The sequence below is a fragment of the Perissodus microlepis genome, chromosome 7 (assembly GCF_051167445.1).
Source record: "Perissodus microlepis isolate ML-2025 ecotype Zambia chromosome 7, ASM5116744v1, whole genome shotgun sequence".
Taxonomy (NCBI): Eukaryota; Metazoa; Chordata; class Actinopteri; order Cichliformes; family Cichlidae; genus Perissodus; species Perissodus microlepis.
In genome coordinates this window covers 34,157,735-34,182,418 of record NC_140467.1, presented here as the reverse complement: position 1 = coordinate 34,182,418, position 24,684 = coordinate 34,157,735, and the positions used below count along the sequence as shown (strand labels likewise).

The following is a 24,684-nucleotide window of genomic DNA, read 5'->3' as shown; positions in this document are numbered from 1 at the left end:
AGGGTTTGTATCCCTAACAGAGGGAAATGCCAAGTGATAGTGAAAAAGTTTAAATATGGTATCGCATTGTTGATTACATTTTTGGAAAAGATAATTGTAACAAAGTTGATGTTATTTCTACGCTAAGGCCTCAGAACAGTCCTTAATGTGTTTGCCTTTAAAGCATGCTGGGACCTTAAATCATCCACTTTCTAAAAGGATGACGAACGATAAAAGGCAACATAAGATTTAGTGCAAAAACATCCACCACTTGATTTTACAAAGATTTTACTTGAGTGGTGATTTTTTACACCTTTAAATGACGAAAGCCTCTAAGCGTTTACATTTGTTTCTATTTCTTTAAAGAAAGCTCTCTAACCTTTAATGGTCTATGAAAAGCCTGTAATACACAAATGTGGAAAACGTGTTGTTTTTTTTTAATTTATTTATTTTATTTTTATTTTATTTGTTTATTTAATTTTTTTTTTTTTGTTGCTTTTTTTGCTTTTTAAATGTGCTGTGAAATAGTATGGCCTTTTCCTTGGCCGTGTCTCTCTAGTGCAAAAAATTTTAAACACTACCCGATCACACCTACTTAATGCCAACAGAGGGCGCTCAAATCGTGTAAACTAAAACTTCTGCTGTGATTAAGGACATGTTACAGATCATGCCAGAGGTGCAATGAGAGGTAACTATCTTAACTGATCGGATTGGGCTAAATAAAACACAGTTTCCTAAAACAGTTATTCATAAATACAGTAATATAAAAACAAAGTACAGCTTCTTTCAAGTCTAAGGTTTTATAAATAAGGGGAGGGGGGGAGGATTTTCCTTCCCTCATCAAGTTCTAAAAATTTTTAAATATAACTTCAGATGAACAACAAAAGGGCATATTACACATATTTTCTACAAAATTGGGCATTTTGCTGGTCTGGAGCATTCAAGTGCGCGCGCGCGCGTGTGTGTGTGTGTGTGTGTGTGTGTGTGTGTGTTAACAACTGTTAGCAACTGTTACTGCCCATCAATCTGGGAAAAGTTATAAAGTCATTTCCAAACAATCTGAAGTTCATCATTCTGTAGTGAGAAAGATAATTCACATGTGGAAAACATTCAAAACAGTTGCCAGTCTTCCCAGGAGTGGATTTCCCAGCAAATTCACGTCACGGTCAGACTGTGCAATGCTCAGAGAAACTGCACAAAGTCTCTACTGAACAAGCATGGCTTGTCTGGAAGAGTTACCAGGAGAAAGCCTCTTTTCCGAGATGACAGCTAAAACTTAGCTGAAATGCAGCAGGACAGTGATGTCAAGCAAAGCAGCAAATCTGTGCCAAAATGGCTAAAAAACAAAAAAATGAAGGTGCTGCAGTGGTCCAGTCAAAGCACAGACCTCAACTCGATTAAGATGCTGTGGTGGGAAAACTTAGAGCCGTGCATAAACGAATGCCCTTAATGAACTGAGGCAATGTTGTGAAGAAGAGTGGGCCAAAATTCCTCCATAATGATGTGAGAGACTGATAAAATCATACAAAAAACTTCACATTATTGCTCTTAAAGGAGGTTCTCCAAGATAACAGGAAGGATACTGCTATATAAATAATGACTTGGTGAAATATATCATATTTATTGATAAGTGTGTTTATTTTATTTAAGGACCAAATGACTTTTTATTTTGTTATGAATTGTAAAGCCTTAGGGCCTTTAATTCACCTGTCTAATAGTTATCCCTTCCTTTACTACATCAAAGTCAGTGTGGTGCACTGTGTGGAAAACATGTTGTTTAACACAATCCATAATAGGTAATGAAAAACACACAGACTTAATTCATTTTTTCTAAATTTTTTTTAATTCATTGAAGTCCTCGCTGTTACTTTCTTTTCTTTTTCTTTCTTTTTTCCTTTTGTTTTTTTTTACATCACCATCCGTGGGATTTGACATAGTGAGCAAGCATCCCAGAAACCCCACAGCCACCAAGACAAATACCATCACAGAGTTTCACTTTCACAAAGGTTAAAGGCTTACAGAGGGCGACGGAGGGGCTGCAGGTGGCAAAGGAGATGTTTGACAGCATCAACAACCTCAGAATGGAAAGAAGCTCCTCTCAATCTGCAGCATGTTGCTTACATACATATCACTCGTATATCATTAGCAATAATATGGCATAGAAAAAGCATCCAAGCTGACAGAGCATTAAAGGAGTATAAGTGTGTGTATGCGTGTAAACTGAGGAGGCATGGGACACGAAGAGGATGCCAATAATGACAGCTAGTATTTAATATCCAAGTGATTTTTTTCAGGCACAGGCGCTGCAATGCAGCAACGGCTCCTTGCTGTTTAGTGTGCTAAGAGTCTATGTGTGTGTGTGTGTGTGTGTGTGTGTGTGTGTGTGTGTGTGTGTGTGTGTGTGTTTCCTCAATAGTCTGCAGTGCACTGTGAACTATGGTAGCATTCTGAATTCCACACAACCCAGCACAGGATTATGTAGTAATGTTTCAGCACTCTAAGTGAATAATGAAAAAAGTGTGTGTGTGTGTGTGTGTGTGTGTGTGTGTGTGTGTGTGTGTGTGTGTGTGTGTGTGTGTGTATGTGTTCGCAAAAAACCCGTACTAATAGCTCCAGGTCAGGACGGGTTGCTGATGGCAACCTCAAATTTGACAAAGCGTTGCCATGACAAACAAAAAAAGCAAGAACCCCATGAGAGTGGAGGGGTCTGTCTCTACGGCAACAGCCAGAAACAACCAAAGAGCCAAGGAGGGAGGAAGAGAAAGAAGGAAAAGGGAGAGCGAAAGGAGCAGATGCAGCCAGACTGTGCTGGTGTTGTGGGCCTCACCCTCACCTACACTTTTAACCAACGTTGAAAGAGCGGTAACTGGATTTACTACAAGCTGCAGCAGAATGCTAACATGGATGTTGAAGAAGTTTTTGAAAAGTATAAAAAGAATTAAGAAACTGTGAAACAGTAAAATTCTCCACTTCTGACTTGCAGAGGTTTAAGTTGCCTTGAAGACATTCCTATCTCGTCACATATTTGAATGCTTCAGAGACGTGCATTTATTACATTCCCGTCTGCCTTGGATTCTTTAAATACATAAAGCATTTGTAATGCTGAAAGAGTCTGCCTTCTACAGACTTCCTGTTTTTTCAGAGGGGAGAAAACCTGGAACACTGAGGCTGAAAGTGTTACTTTTAATATCTACATTATGCACAAAACCACTCAGAAATTTGAGGTTACTTGGAAATGTCATTTTTGCGCATTTGTTCTAATGAGAAGCCATTAATCGCTGATTTTTCATGTAGCATCCATCTAGGCATACATTCAGCAGACTATGCTTGAGTGACACAGTGCTACCTCCTGCAAAGAAGCCATAAATTTGGCTAGACAAGCAGGTAGGGCAGTTGTGTTAGTTTACACTCTCAAAATGCCCCACAAAGAGTTTTCGTGCAACAGTGTGTACTAGTCTTTTCAAAAACCAGCACAATGAGGCTCTTAGGGCTACTATTTAACAAAGCTGCCATATGTAGTTCTATTAGATGCCTATTTCTCAAACAAGAGACTATGTCCTCTCACTCAATCGAGCATCCAGGTCCACCACTTTTCAGAGCCAGTTTTGCACCAGTGTGTGAAGGGAGCAGTACACACCGTTACATGAAAACATCCTTTTTTTTAACAGTGTGCCCGCTGACCACGGGAGACATGGTTGCTGAAATTGAGCTTCTCCATGCTGTCTTAGGATATCTCATTTCAATAGCAGGGATCACACCTCAAATATGATTAGGTTTACTGAAAGAAGTGCGTTTGGAGAGAGCAAGGACCTGGACCTGTGACTGCAGTTTAGGAAAGGCCACAGTGTGGATCGGTAACGGCTTCCTGGCACGGTAGTGGAGGCACAGCGCTCAGAAATATAGAACCGGAAGGGTGGTGCGTTTGAGGTGTAGTCCTATCCCTGAAATTCAAATAAATTATCTCCACTAAAAAAATATATATCAGTGGTTTATAAAGAAAGACAAGGGACCCAATTTTCCACCAGTATAATATTACATTGATGACTATTTTGTACTGTATTTCAAAGTGATCCCTAACCCTTTTAGTGGTAGGGAATATGTATGTGTTTCACCTTTGGTTTCCCCTAAGTTGCTGTCATTATGTTAACTAGACAGGCGTATTTAAAGAATCTAAGCCCAGTTTATATAAGTGCCCCTGGTTATGTTCATGTCAAGTTTATTCAGCGTTTAGTCACAGGCAGAAAGATGGTTACTGGTGAAAATCAGTTGCTTCACTTAATAAAACCAGACTGTGCTGTTAAAAAAAAGAAAAGAAAAGAAAAGAAGAAGGAGAAGAACAATGCATACAGCTGCAGTACAGCCTGAAGCAATGTTAACTCCACAGCCATACTGAGAGCTGTACAGGAGCCTGCTGTGCGTGTCCCATTCCTCACACATCAACACTGCACACTAGTCAGAAGTACATTAGCTCATGTCTACTTTCAAGCATAAATCAATAGTGCTCAGCCCTTAGGCACCTAGTTACAGAATGACACTAAAAAGCAGTTTGACAACAAGTTCAAAACTATAAAACAACAGAACATTTCAACATATCAAGCACTGTTCATCTTTACAGGGCTCTATCTTCAGAATAGGCCCAATGAAAGCGCAAAATCTGGCACCTTTGAATCGGTTAATCCTGGCTATTTTACATCTTTTTATCTTACATCCTTCACTTACCTCAAAAACAATAACAAAACAAGAAGCTAAAATCTGACTATCAATACAACTTCTGTGGGTTCAGGCACATAAAGAGTAGAAAGAAAATGAGGTGTGTGTGTGGAGGGGAGGGGGGAGTATAAAACAGTCACATTTGGAAGGAGAGACATTCTGTATGTAAATGCACTGCTTGGTGACGGACGGTTGTCAGATGTTTCTACTGCTGTCAATGAAGAATTTGGACCTTTGTGATTCCTGGGAATGTAAACAAATGGGAAAACATGTAGCTGCGTTGTGAACGGCACCTTCCCCACACTCCTAAAAGTTCTCTAAAAGGACGGCGCTAAAGAGAAAGTAAGGCAAGGAAAGGCCGAGTCGGAAGTAACATTAAGTACAACTTTCTCTTTCCCCCTGTAAATCAATCCCACTTAACAATGACCTTACACACAGAGATGAAGAATAAAGCTCTATTTACTACGTGCCAAAAGCTCCTTCTGCTCCACAGGACTCTCCAGCTGACTCCCAACAGACTGTACCCATAGTACAGCATTACCATGTTCAATTTTTCAAATGTTAAGGCCGTCTTCGTGGCGAATAGTCAATTAAATATCAATTGTGGCACTGTATGAGAGACAGCAATGGACTGGAAAATGAAGCGACTGAAATGTGATATAATACAAATCACAGGCTTCTAACAGCTGGAAGGAAGTATTAGATTCTTTTTGGCTGAATGAAATGCAAAACTGGTCAATTTCAAGCAACTTACTGTTTGGCCTATTCGAGAAAATAAAGAATAAAAGGAAATTAGTGTGTTTTTATATCCATGCTTCATTCTAACTCCTCACAAAATGCAAAAAAAAAAAACATGGAAAAAGAACAGACATCCTGCTCCAACATTATCGTCTGCATAACACCACGTTAGTCTTACTTAACCCCTCAATGAAAACAACAGCAAAGCAAATATCACAGGGATACATGGGAGGGAGAAATTACAGTATAAAAATGAAATAATGCAGTCAAAAGTGCTCAAATAAGGAGTGTTATCAATTTTTTTGTCAATTTTTTCATCATATGAGGCAGACCTTCTTTTTTGTTTGTGTGTTTTTTCCTAACTCTGTCCTCTAGGAACAGGTTTTTGGGGGAGAAGTGGGGAAAAAAGCAGCAAAGGAGGACATGAAGGCTGGAGGCTAACAGGTGGCCTGATGAGGTGTTGTGAAGAGTTTGAATCTTGGTGTAATGCTGTAGCTTCTTCACCCCCCACCACTTCAGCTCCTGCTGGCCATACATCCACAAATCCTCATTTCCTCCTCAGCGCCTGAGGATGGGGCTCTAACCCAGGCTGGTGATGTTTGCCCTGCCGCCTGGAGGCGCCACGATGCGCTGGGTATTCCGGCGAGGAACGTTGTCATCAATCTGAGCTCCTGTGTGATCGAATGGAAAGGATTAGTTTTATGAATTTCAGTCTTTGTAATACTAGAAAGTGGCAGGAAAAATTCCTTTGGGAAGTCAGCCACAGGAGGAAAAAAAAAATCCCCTTCACATTGTCCACAGTGATTTTAATTACAAGCCATAGCCATCCATAGTAAACCTACTACGAGCTACGACACTGTGAAACAATGGTATGTGCTCCTGTCTGCATGATATCAACCTTGTTTTAACACTAACACATTTTATTTGTGACATTGCAGAAAAACTACTCTACCCACAATCCAAAACAGGAGGTTGCTGCTGGAGGTCGCTGTTACCATGTAAATGTGAGCACAAAACATCAATTGGTGATTGCAGTCCAGAATGAAGCACCGTAATGTATTGATAACAAGGCCACACTTTGCCACACACATGGAAACGAAAAACGATTCAATTTGAGAAGGCTGGAAGCCATTTGTTATGGAAGCTGAAATTTGCAATGCATTGTGGGATGAGTAGTTCCTCAACACTGAAACAAAAAAAATGCAGCTTTGCCTTTTCTTTCCCCCATTTTCCTTTATTTTTTTCATCAAAATCAAATCTTATTTTTACAGTTACTATTTACCTCATAGCTGGCTGAAAAACGTCAGCCAGCATAATAAAATGTACTTTTTAAATATTTTGTCCTTAAAAAAGTGGGCGATGTTGAAGTCTGAGTGTAATTAATACACAAAATTAAGATGCAATATCTTAACAAACTAAAAGACAAACAAAATATAACACAACACACTTCAAGTGGACGTGTTATATACTGATTATAGTATATGGTGGCTGCTCATTTTTAATGCGGCCAAACTTTTAATTAATGAGGTCAGTGACTGCTCAGGTACCAGACCCTTTTTCTACTCTTGGGTATTTATGGTGTCAGTGAAGCCAGATACCACATGTCCCTCAGCCAATAAGAGAAGTGAAATGGCCTTCAAGGGAGAGTAGCTAAAACAGCTCGGCTCAGACAGTGGATAGATTGAGATACTGTAGCAAGGTTTTTTAAGCTGTCAATCATGCACAGAAAAAAATATGAAACTACAGCAATAACAAAATAAATGGGTAATGAATATTCACACAAATTTACCAAGTATTATTATTATTATTAGCTCTGAAAGACAAATGTAAAGATTTTTATGGTGCATAGTATCCAACTGCCTCTTTTATTTTATTTTTGATAGGTAGCCACGGTCCAACAGAAGGACCCAATTTCAGTGTACAGTCTGCCCCTTACACTTGAATGAATGCATGGCTTATTTGATAGCAATATGTGGCTATGCATGCAGTGTTTAACTCCATATGTCATGAAAGAATCCCTTAGTTTAGGCTTTTCATACAGATTAAATTTAGTGCAAAATTTGACTCATCAATGTTGAGTCTCTGATATACAAAAAGAAAGTAAATGGTTTTAAATCTCTCCCCAAAATGGATTCAGTGCTTCAACATCCCAAAAATGACTCCAGAACTGATGGTAAAACAACTGACCGGATAGGCTGAAGCCAGATTGGTGCAGGTTGCGGATGGGTTGGCCGGGCTGTTTGGCTGGTGAAGTCTTGGCAGAGGAGGCTGGAGTCATGGTTTTAGGAGTGACTGACACCTCACAGACTGGACCATCATACAGTCCCCTGGGTACGCCTCTCAGCTCAGCCAGCTGCATTGTTGGAAATGAGACACAAGTCAGTCACAGCACTGGAAACTAGCAAGGAAAGATTCACACTGTGGAGCTGGATGTGTGGACAGTTTGGCCAGTTCCTAACAAGATGTAACATCCCTCCAATTTTCCACAAATTACCAATCGTAAAAGAAATTGCTGGGTGTGACTCTAGCAGACAAAGAGGAGTGTTGTACCCTGCTGCGAGCTTTTATCCTCTTGTAGACGTAGTCAGGGAAAGGTTTACGGACCACGTAACGTCCTGAGCCCTCTGTGACGTGGAGGTTCCCGTCCTCCAAAACAATCTTGCCCTGGCTGATCACGACCAGAGGCCCGCCGCGCACCTCTGTGCCTTCAAAGATGTTGTACTCCACAGTCTGTGGGGAGAAGGAAAGCAGTAGTGTCAAAAGTAACATACAATATAAAACATCACTACTTTATTATAGCATATAATTCCAAACATAAGGACTGAAGGATCTGAGTGTATTTACATATTTGAACATTTTCCCGCATTGTTAACTGTATTGCACTGTACGTACGACATTTTAAAGATAAGCCTTTTTGTTGTTGCTTTTAGATTTGAAACAGGTTTTAAGTTCTTGTCTGACACCCGACAGCTGTGTTCCTGTGATGTTTTATGGCAGCTGCTTGTTCCTCCTAACGCCATGCCGACACTTTAAATCATAACAGAAATACCTTCAAAGCAGAGATGCAGTCATTCAACTTCCCCCCGCTTATTTTCCGCTATCATAAGGCTGACGTAACCTCCTGTTGCACATTCTGCATGCCATTTTAGTTCACAGACTTATGAAGCTCGCACTGAATGTTTATTTGAAAAGCTGCCAGAGTTATATTGAAGGACTCACTGTGTAAAATTTCTATAATTTCATAGGAGCTTAACTGATTTAACTCACATAAAAGTGTTTCCTCGGGCCTACTAATGCAGAGTACAGAGGCATTAGTCTTCAGGCTGAGAGAAGAAGAAGGTGTTGTTTTAGTGCTTGTGTGTGGACATGGAGGGTGTGGAGGTTACTGTGTGACCAGTTTGAAAGCCCTACAACTCCTCTCCCAAAAAGCTTATTGAGCTAAAGCTGAGGTCATGGCAATCTGACAGAGCCTAAAATGAGATCACTGGTATATTGGGTTATCCTATGACAGCCACACATGCATGCATGCATACACACTCCAAATGAGCAATTTCTCCCCTGAACACTGGTCCGTTATTTTCTGACCAAGCGGAACAAAAAGAAACCGAAGAACATGACGGGATTAAGAAGACAGATTCCATGAGCGTATACAGCTCACTCTGTCTTCCATGCATACACACACGGATACAGATGCACAGTGACCGGCCTGCTAACAATCAGAAATGATGTGTTCCAGCTCTCTGGCAGATTTTAATGATGACATCACTCCCTCGACGCTGCGTGAGGCCCACACCCTCTCCAGCAGTCAGGCTGCCATAAAACAAGAGTCCTTTATCACAACAAAAGAGTTATCACCCACTTATTTTGGATGTCATCAGTTACATGCATAACAATTAGTGTTATTAGCATTACAAGCAACAAGCAGTGTGGAAGAATGAATAGTGTGTTTGACAGCCTCAGTGTGACTGAAAGGTCATTAAACATTGATGGGCAGTGATGGGGCAATACGGATTGATAGCACCCCCTGAGAGACTTCGAAGTTGAATCCCCCACATTAGCTTTCAAATGCATATATTAACTTTGGTGGGCAAGTGCATCATGTCCACAACAAAGCCACACCCCCACATCCCAAAGTCATTCACTGTGGCATTTCTGCACAGCAGCAGTAGCTCTTTCACAAACTCCTCCATGATAATTAAGCAGAGCAGTCACATCTAAGGTTCTCTGTGGTGCAGATTCCAAACAAAACATGTTATTGCATTTCTGAAATTTAATAGAAGAGACCTGCCAATTAAAGAACACTAAACAGAAATCCACAGAAGAATCCCAAAGACATAAAGACAGTAATTGTTCAGTGCCAGAAAGCCCCCCAAAATAGCGTTGCAACAGTTTCTACTTTGCGGTTGTAGAAAAAAAATCTACTGGTTATCATAGTAAATATGTAAGAAAATGTTATATATGTGTTCCCCAACAGGTAATGCAGGAACTGGATTGGGAGTCAGGAATGGAGAGACACGCCTGGACCTAACTGCCAGACCTCCGGATGTCAGCCCCGCTATCCTCTGCTAGTGCAATTCGTCAGCCACACCCATTAACAGCAGCTCTCCTCTAAGATCCATGTGCTTAGCAAAATGCACATGGCCAGGAAAAGAACTGACCCGTGGGATCTGTTCATTTTAAGACTGTGAGCAGTCTGTAAGAACCTCTTGAGTGATTCAGTAGTCACACACAAGCTTTTACATTTACTCTTTCAGAAAGAGTTAAAGTAGGAAGGTCCACATTTTAGAATGCAGGATATTTTGTTTTAGCAATTTAACAAGGGCAAATTAAAAGCTTAATCAAACAGTATTAATCACTTGATGAAATTACCTGAATTTTATCCTAATCTAAATAATCTATTCTCTGTGGATCCTGAACTCTGACACCAGTTTGAGATGAATGAGACAATGAGATTTTAATTTATACATGTAGTTTTGAGGCTCTTGTGGTCATGGAAGTGGTCATTAAAGTTACTGCTCTCTCCTCATTCATAAGGAGTTACCAAAATGGCTAGTTTCAAGGCTAGCCTTTTACAAGTAGGAGTATATCTGCATTCCAATACTGAGTCTTTGTCATAGCGCCACCTACAGGAAACCAGAAGTTCCAGGGGTTGTATTTTCACGATCTTATCTTCATATTTTGAAGCCTGTGGGTTTTTATTTAACACTGCTGCTTTAAATTGCATCAGTGGTTTAATATGATAATATATACTTTTGTTACTGGACTCCAGTTTTTGTTAAAAAGTCCTGTTCTTAAAATATAAACATGCCCAAACCGATCCACAGTCACAACACAATAGACTTAGAGGAAGTTCGCTGTCCTATATTTTTATAAACTACTCTTAGCTGATTAACCAGAACCACTCAAAATTTGGACAGCTCCATTTTTCAGACCTTCAAGCTTTTTGGTTTTCATCTAACGCTGTTGCTATGACGATGTATTGTTTGAAAGAAACAGGAAACTGTTCCTTAGCAGCTTGGAATGCCCGCAAACTTTTGGCACATGCAGCGTATATAATTAAAGTCAGTATATGGTAGGCTTTCATTAGTGAAGAAAAGAGACCTCTGTGTCAGTATTAATAGCTAGTTATGTAGAAATAATTGAGGACCATACCGACTGGTGGCTCTTGGCGGAGATGATCTTTGTGATGTCAGGGTCCCACAGCACCAGATCAGCGTCTGAGCCCACAGCAATGCGGCCCTTGCGGGGGTACAGGTTGAAGATCTTGGCAGCGTTTGTGCTGGTCACGGCCACAAACTGGTTTTCATCCATCTTACCCGTTACCTGAAATAAAGCAGAGCTGAGAGTGAGAAAGCTACCAAAGCTTGTGACCTCTTTTGTGTTTTGTCCGTTTCACGTGTATTCACATATGGCCCTTTTTTGAATTAATCAAGATCAACCCTCCTAAATCCTCTTCTTGGACCAAGAAATTTAGCTTGTTTTTGTTCTGTTTTTTGTAGATCTGATAGAGGACAAAGCACTGTTTTTGGCCCTCAAAGTACATAGGAGTGGGTGGAATTTTTGGAGCTATGACCCTTGGAAGTTTATCCAAAGTGTACTTTTTAAATATTTTGTCACAGACATTAAACTGGTGTTTTCCTACTAATATTATGATATAGTTTATGATATAGTTTGTGATTTTGGTGCTCAAATGTGGTTTGATAAAGCAGAAACACTGAAGAGAAACAAGGTTCAGCATTAGAGTGGGTGTGAAATCGATTTGTTGTATTTATGCAAACTGAAATGGCTGGGGTGTGACTTTGACCTTATCACAGCTTAAAATTACTGGGAAAAAAGCAAAATAAAAGCAAAAAAAGCAATAATTAAAAAATTGGAAAATGTTGAGCCATTTATATGTATTTTGGGGACCCGCAACATGGAAAATAATCCTGGAAGAAGTTATTGTACCAAAAAACAAAAAATAAAAAACAAGCTAATTGTTTTGACAGATTTTTAACACAGAATGACAGTAAGGGGGGAATTTTTTCATTTAGTACTGTTAGTTTTAATCTAATATGATACAAAATCTAGCATTTTTACTTGTAACAGAGTACATTTAAAGGATGGTATCAGATTACTTTTATAAAATCACCTCATTCCCCTTTAATTACATTTTTAGGGTTGGCACAACTCCTACAGCTCTGCGATGTATTCCCAATAAAGCAGTTCCCTTTTAGTTGGGTGTAAATTGGAGTAAAGCTTTACTTCACTCCATATGTCAATTTGGTTTTTAAGCAGTTGCATGCTTATTGTCAACAGCATGCCTAGAGACGCCTAGAGACCTATAATACACCGGCAGTGAGTTTCTGTTTACAATGCACAGGTTAAACAGACCGCAGTGTGGACTTGAAGTGAACCGAACACTTCTCAAATTAGTCCCAGTTCAGTTTGCCTAAAAGAGGTCTGACATCATTTACAGTGTTAACATAAATGTGAAAAGAGCTGACTAACTGCTCTGAGCTGCTTTGAGGGAAGAATGGAGCCAAGAGTGAAAACGCCTTTAGTGTATTGTGAGACACAGTCCTGTGAAAGAATAAGTCCACCCTTACCGCTTCCATGGGAATTAAGGGGGTAAGTAGCAGCCAGGTGCTGTTAATCAAATGCGCCTGATTAACTGAGCATCAGAAAGTGTGAGCACCTCTATAAAAGCAGAAGTTTTGGCTGTTCGCTGGTCTGGAGCTTTCAGGTGAGTGTTAACACAATGCCACCATGGTCATAAAGAAATTTCTGCAAACCTCAATGAACTGAAGCAAACTTGGCCTAAAGACTTCTATAATGATGTGAGAGACTGAAGTCATACAGAAAATGATTACCTCAAGTTACTGCTGCTAAAGGTGGTTCTACAAGCTACTGAATCATGGGGAGTTTTCACAGGACTGCACAGGGTCTTGTGAACCCCACCCAAAAGCAAAATCTACTCACCACACACTTGTCCCAGATGATAGACATCCTCTCCTCAGTGCCATTCACACCCTCAGGAATCAAGCTGAAGTCATCTTTGCCCACAGCACGCTGGGCAGTGTTAAAGGGACAATGTGCACTTCCTGTCACCTGAAGGTCTCCACTATGTAATAAGTTTAGTACAAAAAAGACAGACAGGACTGTGTCATGCTCAGACAAAAAGCACTGCTGACATTTTCTTTTTAACTTTGCCTATAACGTGTTTGCATCCAATTACCAGGAGAGCAGGGAGTTGAGATAGTCTGGTGTGGTCGGGTCAGGGCTCAGTGGAGGAGAGGTGACGTAAGCAGCCGCTTTGGCCCAATTCTTGCTCCAATAGTGTGAACCGTCTGTTCCCAGACTTGCAGTGATTGGCTCTCCATAGACAACAGTGCCTATAAAGACAAGTCCCATCATAGCATAAGATCCTATGTTCCTCACGTGCATGTCATGCGAACTCACGCAAAAGCTTCATTGCATCTATTTGTACTTATCTGTGTTTATTTTACCGTTTTCTGTGAAGTCTACTCTATAATTAATCTTAATCATAACATAAAATTGGGCTTAAATTTAATTTAGTAGTTTCATATTATTGTGAAAATCCACTAATATTGTCTTTTTCCTCTCTGACAATGGGCAGTATCTTTATCTTAGTTCTCACCCTTCTTCCTGGCCTGAGCGATGACATCAGAAGCGCTCTTGCTCATCACCTTGGTGACATACAGCGGGCAGTTGGTCTGGTTGGCTACAGTCACAGAGCGGTTAACAGCCTCTGCCTCCACCTGGAATACAGAAGAGTTCACTTTAATAGATGGAGGTGATGACCTTTCTTATTCCTCTCTTCTTCATTTCAGTCTTCGTCATTTTAATGTGTGCACAACAGTATGTCAAAGCCCTGGTGTCTTAGATATCACATGTATTTATAAAGGTAAATAACTTATATATAGTATATAAAATTAATAAATGAGGTGAATCAAGTTAAGCTAAATATTAAGGAAATATCTAAGTATTCAGCAGTGAGCTGTAGCTTCATATTTAACTCATATTCTCATTAACTCTTGGCAAGAACAAACTATTTCTTTAAAAACTGTTCTCCTTGCAAAGCAACGCAGGTACAACAAGGTTAAACACTGAAGGGAGACGTTTTCTGATAGAGAAAATGTTCCGAGGTGAAAAGCAAGATGGAATTTAAAATTTGCTAGGTTAATTTATTGCAACATTTCAAGGTATTTTTCATTATTTTTATGTCTCTTTTTCCATGTATGACCATGGAAAATGGTCAAGATTTGATTAACCTGAGCAGGCAGCAATTTAACTTGTGCTTTATTCCCCTAAGGCCCCTAAGAAATCACTGCCTTCATCAGATGATAATTAGAAAAATACAGAAAACCATAAGAAGAAAAACTGAGGAACTGATTTTAAAATAACATTGATTTATGCAGGGAGGATGTACTCAATTAAAGTGGCTTTAGGGCGTGATTATCCACATTCATCATGGGAAAAGGAGAAAGTTACGAAGATTATAAAGAAGTGAAAAATCCAGAGCCTCAAGGTAAAACTTTCAACGATTCAGACACAGCAGCGCTGAAGCCCGTAAAGGTCACATCCCCTACTGCGAAAAAACCCCAACAACTTGGAGATGAACCGATACGCTTTCCTCAAAGTCAAAGCAACATTTCACAGAGTTGTAGCTGTGACTCACCTCCTCAGGGCGGCTCAGCACGTGTCCTTCAGGCCCAGTGATCCCCTGCTCCAGCATCCTGCGCTGCTCCTAAACACACGCACATGAGCACACACAAACCGCATTGGGAAATACGAGATGTTGAGTCATGTGGACGAATGTTTGTCATGACTGGCTTTGGCAGTGAAAACTAAGCAGCTCTGAGAATATCTATCCTCATCTGTTGGCTATTAAGAGCTTAGCACTGAACATTTCGTCACAACTGAGAAGAAACTGATGTGTCACAGTCTTTGAGCTCAAAGTCCAGCTTTCAAGCGGTATCTCATAACCCTCAAAGCTTAGGGCGTTAAGATTCCATTTAATGCAAAAATCCTGCAGAAAAATCATGTCTGTTCATCTCCAGATGGCATCTTGTTATGGTATGAAGAGTTATACCTCAGCTACGATGTCACCATTCTCAGCGTGAACCTGGGCGATGGCTCCCAGATCGCGGATCACACTGAAAACCTCATACACCTGCAACAAAGACAGTAAAATTTTGAACTCCAGCACAGACCTAAAGTCTAGTTGTATCAATTGTTTTAGGTGAAGAGGAACTCACAGCATGTTTTGTTTTTTTGATTTCCAGCAGTGATATATTGGAAAAATCTTTTCTTTTTAAGTCAGTGGGTCATTCAGACAATGTCTTTGTCTGAATGAATGTGACTAATTGGAAAAAGGGCTAACATTTGGTCTACCCCTAGTATTTATTTGGTTTTGGATTTAAAGTCTATAATTGAATAATTTTAGCAAACATAAGCTCTTTTTTCCACTATCAGTTGTGGGTAACTGATTGTGTAGTAATCTTTATTAGCGAGTCTCCCACAGTCCGAAGTTTAGGAAACGCAGCGAGTTCACAGACAGAAGAAAAACTGTGGTGATGAACGAGTCATCATCCCCCCCAACCAGGACTGCTAAACATGCAACAATGAAAAGCCGTCAGAGTTTGACACGGAAGAGAAAATGATAAACTCTGGCTGCACCCAACTGCCAGCATTCCTCACACAGGTGCAAAGATCATCACAGATCTGTTTCAAAACTGCTTTCAGGTGGGATTAATTCATTTTCAGTCAGAAAGAGAGTTTGTGGCTTTCATTATCCTGTCGCTCTCCCAAGAGAAACACACAGGAAAATCAGCACGAGGGGAAGCTTAGCCAAGACAAACAGACTCGCACAGTAAGTCACGCTGTAGAGTGAGCGCGTGAGCCAAAATCAAGAGTAGGATATGACTTTTATGATAGTATTAGGTCAGATTTACTGTAGGCTTTCAATCTCTTTCTCTTCCTCTTTAGGTCAATACTTAATGACTGTTTGTTGCCCTGGCGATCGGACAACAGTATATCTAATATCACCGCTGTAAGTATAAACAGCCATTAAGCTAAAAGAGTTTGTACAGAAGGGCTGTAGCATAATTCAATTTAGTGTAGCACAATACAGAATATGCTGAAAAATTCAGTGACAACCTACCTGAGCATCAGTAAGCTGGAAAATATCCTTATAAGCCAGGTAGACCAGGAAAGAGTTAACACCTGAAAGGTTTAAAGCAGAAAAAAATACTAATCATTAACCAACTTAAATACGAAGTTCCTTGGTAGATGATGAACCCTAAGTTTGGATCATTTGAATGCAAGCAAACTATTGTGTAAAATAAGACCCTTTATTGTGGGTTTTTGCATCTGTTTTGCTAAAAAGTGAGTAGAACATCTCTTTCTGATGCTTTCACTCTAAAAAGTTGCATTAAATGCATCACGTGCAGGCTGCTGCACTCAGGTTACAGGACTGATACTGACTGATGTTAATCTTTTTGCATCGAACAGATCTAAATATAAATTTTTCCAATCACTTTCCCAACGCGCAAATCTTTAATTCAAGATAATCAAACATGACTGTGGTTACGTGAGACGTACCGTGATCCTTCACGAGCGTCTCCATCTCTTCCTGGATTCCCTTGTGCCACTCGGTAATGTCGATATGCAGAGAGTAATCGCAGCAGGACTTGCTGTCGGCCCATTCACGCCACTGCTCGAAGGCTGACATAAGGCTGGTGCCAGGCTCAGGTAGCACATGGTCAACTAGACGCACACACACACACACACACACACACACACACACACACACACACACACACACACGGTTAAACAGCTACACAAATACAGGAACTCTGCTGTCTTGTATTTTATCTATTTTTTATGTTATGTTGTATCTAGGCCTAATGGACAATGATGTATTTCACGCCTGGCTGTATGAACATGTGGAACAAACTGATTTTTAAAAATGATCATATATACACACCAGAGTCAAACCTGAAACTGTATGAAACGTGTCTGATTAGAAACCTTTCAGGGCTCCAGGGCTAAACAGTGAATGCAGAAACTGCAGTTCCTGAAGTGGCCACTTTAGGCTGGCCCCAAAACACATTCTTAATAGAGTTCAATGCTAAAATGCCCAACTTTACATTTGCTATTTTTCCTCTTTGATACATATGTATGTAGACTGAATGTCTTTGTAAGGTCCTGTGTTCCTCCTCTCATCCCCAAATGGTCACAGCAGATGGCTGACCCTCCTTGAGCCTAGTCCTGCCGCAGGTTTCTTCCTGTTATAAGGGAGTTTTTCCTTCCCACTGTCGCCAAGTGTTTACTGATGGGGGTTGTTTGATTATTGGGATTTTCTCTGTATTATTATAGTCTTTACCATATAATATAAGGCCCCTTGAGGAAACTGTTTTTCTGATTTGGCACGATATAAATAAAAGTGAATTAATAGAATTTTTTTAACTCGCGTTTAAATTTAACAACGCTCACAAGGTCAATATAAGAAGTCTATGTTTGAGTTTTGGTGAGTGAAATTCTGATACTATTATATTTACGATTTAGCAGGTATCTATTGTGTGAAAGCCCTGCTAACTAATATCATCACAAATCCCTCCAAAACATTGTCCCTACTGGCTCCAAGAAAAACCCAACAACCTAACATGACTATTACCAGTGAGTGAGTGGTGTCAAGGTGGCTAAAATGTACCTTTTATATGTAGTCTGTAGTTAAGATTGGATTCAGATGCCTTTAATTAAGCCTAAACTACATTGAATAGAGCATTTCGTTATAGAAACCATCTCTATTTGGTAAGTGTCACCAGGCTGCAGGATGTTACACACCAATTCCCGACCTGACTGGCCCTAAGAGGAGCTACAGCAATCGGCTTTTAGCTTGGGGTAAAAAAGGCATGCAGTGTGAGTATGTTTTGCTGCCAAGAGGAGGATGGTGTTCCTGTTGAGTCAGCAGAGGGAGGGCCAGTGTGACAGTTACAGTTCAAGTTTTCATTTAGCTTTGTTTTCTTTGCTCATTACGTCGACTCTTTATATTTATATGTAAATTTAAAAATAACATTACTATTAAACCAATGTAAGAACCAAGATTTGCTGTTACATTATATTTACGATATTTTGTTAGAAAAAAAAATCACTGATAAAACACAGGGTAAGAGTTTGTTTGTTTGTTTTTTTTAATCTGGGTACAACTTGAAACTGACTCCAATGCCCTGTTTAAAAACTATGTCTAGGACAAACCAAGCCATAACAAAACTACAGATAGATGGTAACTCAAAGGAAGTAGAAAGAAATTCCTGCGGACAAGTTTTCAACTAATGCTTAAACTCTTAACTTGAGCTTAACGACTTTGAAGTGCAAGGGAAACGAGCCCAAGGAGAAGAAAATCTGGGCTTTGCATGCACGATTAAGAAATTCAGAATACTACTACTACAACAACAGGCCAAAATTACATAAACAGGGTGTATAAAATAATAGCAAGCAAACTACAGAATCTGTCTGTCTCTTTGGAAACTTCCTGACACAGTATGTTCAGCAATCAGCACCTCATGGCTCAGAGTGCTCCGACCAGATGGATGGGTTCATATTTTGGCTTGCTCATGAGCAGGCCTGGCACGCTTCCTGTTCTCATTAAGACATGTTCAATTAGGGCCAATCAGTAAATGAAGAATCACTGCGGGGAAAAACCCACCACGGACACCGCACTCAGCTTCCTTTCACTCACACAAAGCTTTCAGACACCAACTTTAACCCATTTCTGAATCTTCTGTTGCAGACAGCAGGGGCTTTGTGCTCAGCAACTCACTGATCATGGTGGTGCCTCCGGCCAGCGCCGCCTTGGTGCCCTGGTAGAAGTCATCAGCGGCGGTCATGCCCCGATCGGGCATCTGGAAACGAGTGTGCACATCGATCCCACCGGGCATCAGCATCCGACCATGGGCATCGATGGTTTTCACCCCACCGGGCACAATGAGGTTTTCCCCGATTTGTCTGAGTTAAAGAGAAAAGCAACATTTAAACTGCTTATTACACCATCCTTAGTAATTTTAGAAAGTAGAATTACAAATGCATTAGTCATTTTAATTTCATTAATTACATTTACTATTTTTTAGTAATTAGTGGTTTCATATACTTATGGGTTAGGGTAGTAGTTTTTGAGTATGTATCAATGCTCATCATTTTCTTTGTGGCAGTTTCCATTATCCTCTGCAAAAAAAGTAATTAACTTCTTACTCACAACTTTTCCTGTTTTGTATAGCAAACGCAGTCAAAACTAAAAACTGACTGCATTGTCAGCTTTCTCCAGGGCCGTCTGATAAAAGCCAGACTTGAGAAAAATATCTGTCCTGCATTGCTAGAGCTCATCATCATAAATAAATCATCCTACTCAGTCACTTTTGGCACTAAAACAGCTCGGTTTCATGACGATTAACCTAACGAATTTACAGAAAAGTTATAATGACAAGCTAAAAAAGTGATCAGAATTGTAGTATGGAAGTGCTGGTTTCATTTATTGGTAACTTTGACATTAAACACTGAAGATTTTATATGGCAATAATGACAAGTTTACTTTTCACTCTGCAAGAAGAATGTATTATTTGTGGTGCTATTTAGAGGTAATTGTATATCATAGTGAGATTATGGTGAGATGAGTAGTAAACTCTACTTGCTGCAGAGGAGGCCCTTAGTTTGTAGTGATTCAGCCGAGAGCTTCAAACATGAACATGGTAAAAGTTGGGTTTTTAATAAACTGCCAGCAGTTTAAAGGAAAACTCACTTGATGACTCCATCCTCCATATAGATGTCGGCACAGAAGGACTGGTCATCATTCACAATCTTGGCCCCTTTGATCAGGAGACGGTCGCTCTGGAAAACAATAAAGAAGGTGAGTTGCTGCACATTTTTGTTTAAAAAAACAGCTTGAGTTAATCTGTGGGAATAACAACCCTGTAAAAGACGTGGATTTATAGCCGCCTATAAAAATACGCTTACAAGGGTGAGTATCCGATTTGGCTCAACTGGATGCTGGATTAAGGGCATTTGATGAAAGACGTTTTAGGAAATGTCACTTCAAGGAGTGGATTGGCAACAATCACAGCAAAACAAAAATACTGGCTCTGCTTGGCCTTTTTAGGCTGCCGTCTGATAAGGAATACATGGCTGTGCAATGTCTCTCAGCTGACACTGGCTTTCCTATTCTGCAAACACACACGCATACAGATATCTGTAAACACACTGTACACACTCTTAATACTTTAACACACTGATCCGGTGGGGGTTGCCGATTGGAGGGGCAGGGGGTAAAAGAGTATTAAGAGCTGGGATGTTTGGACCAGCACCAGGTTTTTTTTGTGTGTGGATGTTTTCACTGTGACACTGTTTATGTCAGGCTGGCGGTGGAAAGACATTGTGGAAAGAAGATGAATAAGGACAAAGAAAAGGCGTTAATCTAAGGAGGGGACTGGATTCAAACAGTCTGACTGCTTTAAAATGGGATTAGTGAACATCTGCAGTACACAAAGCATTATCTCCAAATTAATAAGAACAACAAACTTCTAGATCCTTGTGCTGAGAGCAAAGAGAGGGCCCAGTGCATTTTTATCACCGCTCCTCTCACTGGTGGATCACTTGATCTTTTCTTTAAAAGCAAAATTAGGGAACTCATTCACTGCTCGGACAATAAAGACAGCAGCCCGCCTCCAGACACACCCATCTGCCCCCTTCATGTGGTCGAATTATCGCACAAACAGACGTGAGAGAGAACCAATCAGGCCACTGAGCGTGTAATCAATCATCCATGCCTGCTGCTGTGCCACTTGTCTCTATGCTGGAGAGAGGACAGGGAAGAGGGGGGAGTCTACCACCTCCACAGTCCCTCCTTCGAGCCACCCCGGGGAGGCCCTGGCCCTCTCTCCAAGAAAGGGAGTGGCAGCTATGTCACAAGGGCTCCAGCGTTCCCCCTTCTAACAAAGGCTGCTCTGTTTGAGGCGCTGCCACTGGCTGCTGCCAGGCCAGCAGCTCCGGCCCAGAGGACAACTGCTGTGCTGCAGGCAGCACAAACCATAAGCCAGCTCTGTAAAATATTACCTAATACTTTCAGGTTGTTTATATAACACAGCCACATATGTAGAAATAACGCAAACTTATTTAGCTCACTTAAAAAAAAAAAAAATTAACTGAATATCTTTTAGCTTAGTATGTAAACAGACTAAGTTGGTCTATTTGGTGGTTTTAATGACCAACATTCAATATTTACTACAGGAAAGTCTTAAAAATATAAACAGATTAATGGTTTAAAAAAATGATGGATGTTGCAAAGAAACGCTCCGCAAATATGCACTTCTTTTGCATAACTTTAGTGCTGTTGCAGGGGGAAAATTTTGACTGGGACCAACAATGCCATTCATAACCAGACCCCAGTGTGAGGGACCTCAGCTGTTTTTTACTAGCAGAGGTAAATGCAGTCTCAAGATGGCTGCCCAATAATTTCAGTTTCATAGTCAGCTTTGACGGCCACTGACTCAAGTGATGTCCATCAGATCTGCAGTTCCCTCAGGAGCCACAAAAGCTTTAAACCCTTCTCCATGTACAGTAGTACCCCTGAAAAGGAAAAAACAAAGTCCTCACACAATAATCTCAGATATATATACCTATCCAAATTTCCTTATGACTGCTTTTGAAGCATTTTTTTCCTCACATTTGTACTAACATTTCACATATTAGCAATACCCCGCATTCTTCTGGATGAAATATAGAATGGAGTAAATTACACAGTAAAACAACTTCAGCTGACTGCAGCAGCTTCTGGAAAATGCCTTGCAGTTGTCATCTGAAAGGTGTGGCCACACTCTGACAGCAGTGATGGAACTAATGCAGATAGATCATGTGGTAATCTTCGATCTGTGTGGAACAGCGTGCTCTGGTTGAGCGACTGGCTTCGCTCCAGCCCGCTGCTGGCCCGTTTTCCTCCCAACAACTGCTTTGAAATATGCCGTTACATCATGCGTCCCGTCATGACTGTCATTATCACATTACTCACTGAACTTTGCCAAGACACTGCAGTCCTTCTCACAAAATTGCACCTATTGCGCTGTTTAATATAGAGCTGTATTTGCAGAACAATTAGTGTCCCTAAATCCAGAACCGTGCTTTAAAATAATTCAATTGTTTTAAAGCTCGCAGGGGTCGTGTGACAGAGCGTGTGATTGTACTGGATCTGTGCCAAGCATGACAGTGACCTTTCCTTCGTGGGAACTTTTTCAGAGCTCACAAACAGGATGTGGATAAAGCTCAATGGGCCCACTGTTACTAAACTACTGTGTTTACATTCCAGGCTACAACCTACAACCTTACTGAGATTGCATACAAGGCAAAAACAGTTCAATGAGCATTAAAAAACCCCGATCTGTAACGTAATTAGGACACTTATAAAAACAATCACTGAATATTTTGTTTAACACAGTAACTTTCCTCAACCTCCTTCACCTCTGTTTCCTCAAACAAAACATCCTGGACTAGTGTAATACTTTCGGCATAGTGGGCGGAGCATGGAGACAGAGCATAAATAAGTCCCACCCACACCAAAGGGGCAAACAGTTCATGGCTCCTTTTCTATCTGCTGATAGATGCCAAAAAGCTGCAGTGCAGTGGGACGCAGTATCAACAGAGCCAAAAACTGAGCCCTCCAGAAGACAGGAGTGGACACGTGACTCAAACTGTGGGATAATGAAGCTCAGAAGCCTGCTGTGTTGTCTGTCTTTTGTTAATGAGAAGTGTCAGTTTTAGACAAATTTATTTCCTTAAGTATTATGAGATTGTCTGCAACTTTAATTACTGTGAAGTGTGGATAATTTAGATATCTATGACTAATGTTTTGTTTATGATTGCCTTAGCTATAAGAGCTTGTGACTGGAAGGGGCAACGTCCAGAACTGAAACAACAACTCCAGTTCCTCTCTGTGCCTCCTGAGGCTCGAGTCAATCCCCACAGACTTCTATATTAGAGAACTGAAGTGCACATTTACAGCTGGGTACAAAATATAGTTTTGTCCTTTATGGATTCCTTCCTCCTTCATAACAACTCTGAGTGGCAGGAATTTCTTTGTAAATCATCTATCTGGGTGTGTGTTTGCATTTGGTGCCTTTTCGAGCATTTTTAATGTAATACCTGAATAATATTAACCCTCACTATTATGTATTGACGATACCAGAAGTTCTTGGAGGGGGCTGTACTTATCTTCTTGAGTGAAATTCTAGTTAGGGCTAATTAGCCAATGTACCCTCAATGTACTTTGCTACGAGCTCTGGGTAGTGACTGACCGAAAGAATGAGATCGCACATACAAATAACCTCCCTTAGAGATACAGTGAGGAGTATGGTCATTCACAAGAGACAAAGAGTATCGCAGCCACTCCTCCAAACTAATATGAGCCAGCTGAAGGGGAGGAGGTTGCTGGGGGAGAGGGAGGTCTGGGTTTTTCTAATTAGACTGCTGCCCCCACAACCTGGACTTAGATAAGTGGTAGAAGCTGGATGGATTCTATCTGAAAGCCATTAGAAAAGACTTCCAGTTCTATAGAAGTATACGAGAGAAAAAAAAAGGTCTTTTGGGGTCATATTAAATCTGTTATGTAAATATTGGTCATATCATGCATCAACATTGATATGGTATAAAGCGGCACGCTTGTTGACAATCATAAATCATTAACCAGTAAGGTTGCAATAGATGACATCGCAGCAGCTACTTTCATCTTTTACACTTTTGATGACTCCAATCTTTGATCCATAAGGTAACTTCCAGTTCCAAAAAAACCCAACATGGTGATGGACAAAACACTGATGTTGAAGCTTAACAGTGTCGAAAACCAACAATTGATGACTATGTCCATTATTTTTTTAATATCCATGCTGTTAACACATTGCTGGCATTAGATTTTAAATAGCTCTAACATAGAAATATCTCATATTTTTATCCATCTGCAGGCATTTTGTTAGCACTTTAACCCCGAGATGTATATTGTGGATCAGTTTTTCCATCCAGTAGGGATCACTTTAGAATATCTCATACACTCTGTTTCTAAATATCATTAAAGTATATCAGCTGGATTCACATTGGATTAAATAAAACTGAATTTTACATGGAAAGAGATCAAGAAACAAGTCCCAGCAAGGCTGGTAAACTCTGCGTATCATGGTTAGCCATCAGCAAAATAATAAGTATAAAACAGACAGGTTAGTAAAAATCTGTCCTGTTCTCTGTCACACTATCAGCACAGCAGGAAAGCCTGTGTCTAAAAATCGATTTTTTCAGAAATGTTGTTTCTGTCGTTATGTTTAGCTGCTAAATGTATGCTTTACTCACCAGATGATCACTAGATGGGCCTTTTTCTCATTTAGTTAGAGGGGTAGAGGACTCTGCAGTGCTTTGGGGCGTAAAAACAATGAATTAAAAGCTCTACGAAGCTAAGGAGAAGTGTAGATTTACATAATACTTTTCATGAGGTTATGAGAGATCCTTATAATTTTTACAGGTATTATTAATAACGTAAAACATTGTGCTTAAGAAAAAGAAACAGACTGGGTATAATGGAAAGCAGAGGTAATGGTTTTGTTAAATCACCAACATCAATCAAATGCTGCGATTATTGAAATCCTGACATTAATAAACCACAGCACCATACGGAGGAAAACTAAGACCCTCCACAGGAAGAGAAGAGAAGCCTGGGTACTCAAACTG

The 24,684-nt window shown here is 40.3% G+C and overlaps 1 protein-coding gene across 2 annotated transcripts in view; it reads right to left on the bottom strand.

Annotated features, from left to right (window-relative positions):
- Positions 1-1,799: 1,799 nt before the first annotated feature.
- Positions 1,800-24,684, bottom strand: part of dpysl2b (dihydropyrimidinase like 2b) — a 31,306-nt gene continuing 8,421 nt past the window's right edge. For both annotated transcript variants that reach the window (XM_084934773.1, XM_084934774.1), the window contains 13 exons: positions 19,727-19,815; positions 18,755-18,939; positions 16,534-16,698; positions 16,094-16,155; positions 15,023-15,103; positions 14,609-14,677; positions 13,568-13,688; positions 13,145-13,301; positions 12,889-13,030; positions 11,080-11,250; positions 7,978-8,157; positions 7,615-7,780; positions 1,800-6,098 (listed from right to left, as the gene is read on the bottom strand). In XM_084934773.1, the coding sequence (XP_084790899.1) occupies positions 6,007-6,098; positions 7,615-7,780; positions 7,978-8,157; positions 11,080-11,250; positions 12,889-13,030; positions 13,145-13,301; positions 13,568-13,688; positions 14,609-14,677; positions 15,023-15,103; positions 16,094-16,155; positions 16,534-16,698; positions 18,755-18,939; positions 19,727-19,815 (1,680 nt within the window). In that variant the 3' untranslated portion in view covers positions 1,800-6,006. The remainder of the gene's footprint in view (positions 6,099-7,614; positions 7,781-7,977; positions 8,158-11,079; positions 11,251-12,888; positions 13,031-13,144; positions 13,302-13,567; positions 13,689-14,608; positions 14,678-15,022; positions 15,104-16,093; positions 16,156-16,533; positions 16,699-18,754; positions 18,940-19,726; positions 19,816-24,684) is intronic.